We start from the raw sequence: 3174 nt of genomic DNA, 5'->3' as shown, positions 1-3174 counted from the left end.
GGTCCTGTCCCAGCAAGGGCACAGCCAGCACCGTCCCCATCGGGACCTGTCCCAGCAGCGGCACAGCCAGCACCATCCCCATCGGGACCTGTCCCAGCAGCGGCACAGCCAGCACCATCCCCAGAGGCATTTGGAGGAGCAGGGCTACGGCTGCTGAGTTTTACTGCCTGTCTCCAGCCCACAGAGCTGCCCCGAGCCTCTGTCTGCTGCCTCAGTCCTCCTGTCACCAAAAACACCCAACGCCTGCGCTCTGCAGAGGGTGACTTGAGCTCAGAGCAGCTTCTCCTTCATGCAGCACTTCAATAGCAACAGCCACCAGCAAAGCTGGCTGTTATTAATTTGGTCCAGGCCTGCCAGTACCATTCAGAGTACTGATTTAACAATGATTAAATATTGATGATGTTTGTAAAGCACTTTGTGATCCTGATAGGAGGAGGCACCCATAGGGTAAGGAATTACAGCTATTTACAAGGCACCACACACGCAGTGAAGCTCTGCTTTCTCAATTCCTTGCCACAGACCCACGGCTCCCACAGGTTCTATCAAGGGCTTGCAACAGTATTTTCCCTTAAAGTCTTGGCTTCAGGCATCAGATCTTTACCTGGTGTAAACCTGGGTGTAAATAGACAGTTTCTCTGTGTCGAGGATCTCGTGCCCTCCCAGCTGCCTTGTGGAGGGGAGACCGTCACACACTGGAAATACCCTGAGGAGCAGGCAGACCCATGTGTGCACACACACGTGCCCAGAGCCCTGCTGCTCAGCATCTGGGGGGCACACGCAGCCGTCCCCCCCACTGCTTCACACTGTCACTGCACAGAGGCTGTTCCCCGGGTCAGAAATAGAGCCAGCCTCCTGGGGCTGTGGATATTTAATTAGTTGTATCTGTCATTTGCAGAGCTTGCCACCCTCCCAGCCCCAGGGAGCAGCTGCCAGGCAGTGAGGAGCCCTGAGAAACAGGCAGAGCAGGCAGCAGGATCCCTCCTAGTGCTGCCTGTGCACCTCTGAGATGTCTGCCCAGCACTGATGCAGCCAGCCTTCGAAGGGTTAATCCAGCTGTGCTTCTTCTCCTTACCTCTGTGCTCCCCATCCTGGGCCACTCTGTCCTTGGCAGCCAGCTGAGCCTGTGCCATCAATGCCCCTGAGAGGGCCAGGAGCCCCGCGGTGCTGCCGAGCCCGCTCAGGCTAGAAGGCTGCATGCTGGAGGGGTGGGGTGTCAGCGGGATGGGGGATGCGTGGTGGGAGAGGTGCTGAAGCTGCTGCTGTATGGTCCTGGATCCGGGAGGAGAGAGCTGCAGCCATGCCCGGCACCTCTCTGCTTCCTGCATGAACTGTGATGCAAAGCGCAATGGGATGAGACACGAGGCCAGGGCAAAGAGGGGGACAGAGCTGTCACAGTCCAGGCCACATCGCCTGTCCCTTCTACCCCAGGCACCTCATGCACCTCCCCACTGTGGATGTGATCCCAACACATGGCATACGAGCCCAAGCCACGGCTCTGCCCTGCTCTGCTCAGGGCGGCGGGGGCCAGGGAGGATCCCAGAGGCATCCACCACCTTGGAAGACAGAGTCAAACCTCTCACCCCAGGGACCAGCCCTGGGCTCATCGAAGCAGTAAAGACGCCGGTTTCCCCCATCACTGTGCTGCGTGGTCTGAACTCCCAAGTGGGAAGGAGCCTTCTCCCCTGGCCAGGCAGTGTGACTCACCCCAACGATGCTGTTCAGCTCCCCCATGGTCACCTGCTTGGCCCTCTCCACAGCCTGCAGGACCTGCTGCTGGTGCTGCCAAGGAAGAGCATGGGGAGGTCACGCTGCATCCTGGTCACGGGGACCACACAGCCCAGCATCGCCCCAGCTGCCCGGGGCTGGTCCTTCCAACTCCTTCTCCTGTCCCTCCAGCCCAGGTACAGAGGCTTTGCTCCCCCCCAAACCTCCCATTGCTTGGGCTGGAGTTGGGTTCATCCCTTCTCGAGGGCTCGAGAGAAGCCCGAGCAGCATCGTGTGCATCCCCTGCCTCCCCCCTTACCTCCTGCGTCAGAAAAGGTATAATCTGGGCACAGATGGCACTCAGCCGCTTGACAATCTCTGCCTGAAAGAGGAAGCAGGTATCACCACAGGCAGGAGGGCTCTGGACCCCATCCCATCTCCTCCAGCAGAAAGGAGGGCAGCCCAGCACCCTGCAGAGGAGCTGAACTCTCCCCACCCGCACCCGCTCAGCCCAAACCCTCCTGCTGCCTCCGTCCCTGCTGGGATTTCCTGAGCTGCTGCCAAAGGAGGTCTCAGCCCAGGGCTCTGGGACCCTCCCAGGCTGTCAGGTACCTCCAGGCACATGGGAGAGAACCTGACTCCTAAATCCCTCTGTGGATCCAGGCCAAGCCAAGCTCTGAGCTGTCAGTCCTTTTGCAGCCCAGCTGGCTTTGCTCAGCCCAAACCCATCTTGGCTTTGTGGGCTGCCGCTCTCGCGGCCAGGCTGGCGGAGGCCGAGCCGCAAGCGCTGGCAGCAGGCCACCGGCGTGCTGCTTGCCCTGAACATCAGACTTGGAGCCAGGGGGAGAGCAAGGGGGATGCAAAATTCACACAAACAAACTCAGCCCTCTCTGCATCGCGCCAGCAAAGCCCCGTAAGGCACTGACGCTGGTGTGGGTGTACCTGCCTGCCCTCCCCGCCCCGGGCAGAGCAGGGACCCCCTCTCCCATCCCATCCCAGCCCCAGGCCGGCCAGCAGCTCTCCCTGCTCCTTCCAGAGCAGGAGCAGAGGCACAGGGCACCCTGTAAGCAGCAGTCAGGAAATGCAGAGGACCTGGCATGTGGTCTCCTCAGCCTGTGGTTACACAGACCCGCAGCCCGGCCACGTCCTTACTGGGATAAGCGGCATTTTCCAAGGGAAGGGGCTGTACCTCCAGCCCGGTTCTCCCCAAAAAAAACCTGCATCTCCCTGGGAAAACGTGATCCCCGTCACCCGCTGCAAATCCGCCCCAGCACTGGCAGAGGGATTGGCTGCTCTGAAGTGTTTTCTCATCTCAGGTTTCTGACAATTCCTAACAGCATTGCAGAGAGGTCAAAGCACCCACAAAGCCGGCAAAGAACAAAGGGAACATTTACCTGCTGCGTTCAAAGGCTGCCTGTGCCCCAGGGAGCACCCCGCACCCACCAGCACCCAGGTCACCCGCAGGTCCTG

At 60.0% G+C, this 3174-nt stretch overlaps 1 protein-coding gene across 1 annotated transcript in view; it reads right to left on the bottom strand.

Moving 5' to 3' along the window:
• The window catches only part of LOC104525815 (transducin-like enhancer protein 1), a gene marked incomplete at its 3' end in the record, with an annotated part of 8001 nt that overhangs the window by 2243 nt on the left and 2584 nt on the right, over positions 1–3174 (bottom strand). Inside the window, exons 3-7 of the mRNA XM_029085217.1 lie at positions 2024–2086; positions 1701–1779; positions 1581–1594; positions 1073–1289; positions 602–692 (exon numbers count right to left, since the gene is read on the bottom strand). Of these exons, the coding sequence (XP_028941050.1) occupies positions 602–692; positions 1073–1289; positions 1581–1594; positions 1701–1779; positions 2024–2086 (464 nt within the window). The remainder of the gene's footprint in view (positions 1–601; positions 693–1072; positions 1290–1580; positions 1595–1700; positions 1780–2023; positions 2087–3174) is intronic.

Source organism: Antrostomus carolinensis, unplaced genomic scaffold, assembly GCF_000700745.2.
Source record: "Antrostomus carolinensis isolate BGI_N321 unplaced genomic scaffold, ASM70074v2 scaffold27345, whole genome shotgun sequence".
NCBI lineage: Eukaryota > Metazoa > Chordata > Aves > Caprimulgiformes > Caprimulgidae > Antrostomus > Antrostomus carolinensis.
This window is presented reverse-complemented; position numbering and strand designations above follow the sequence as displayed.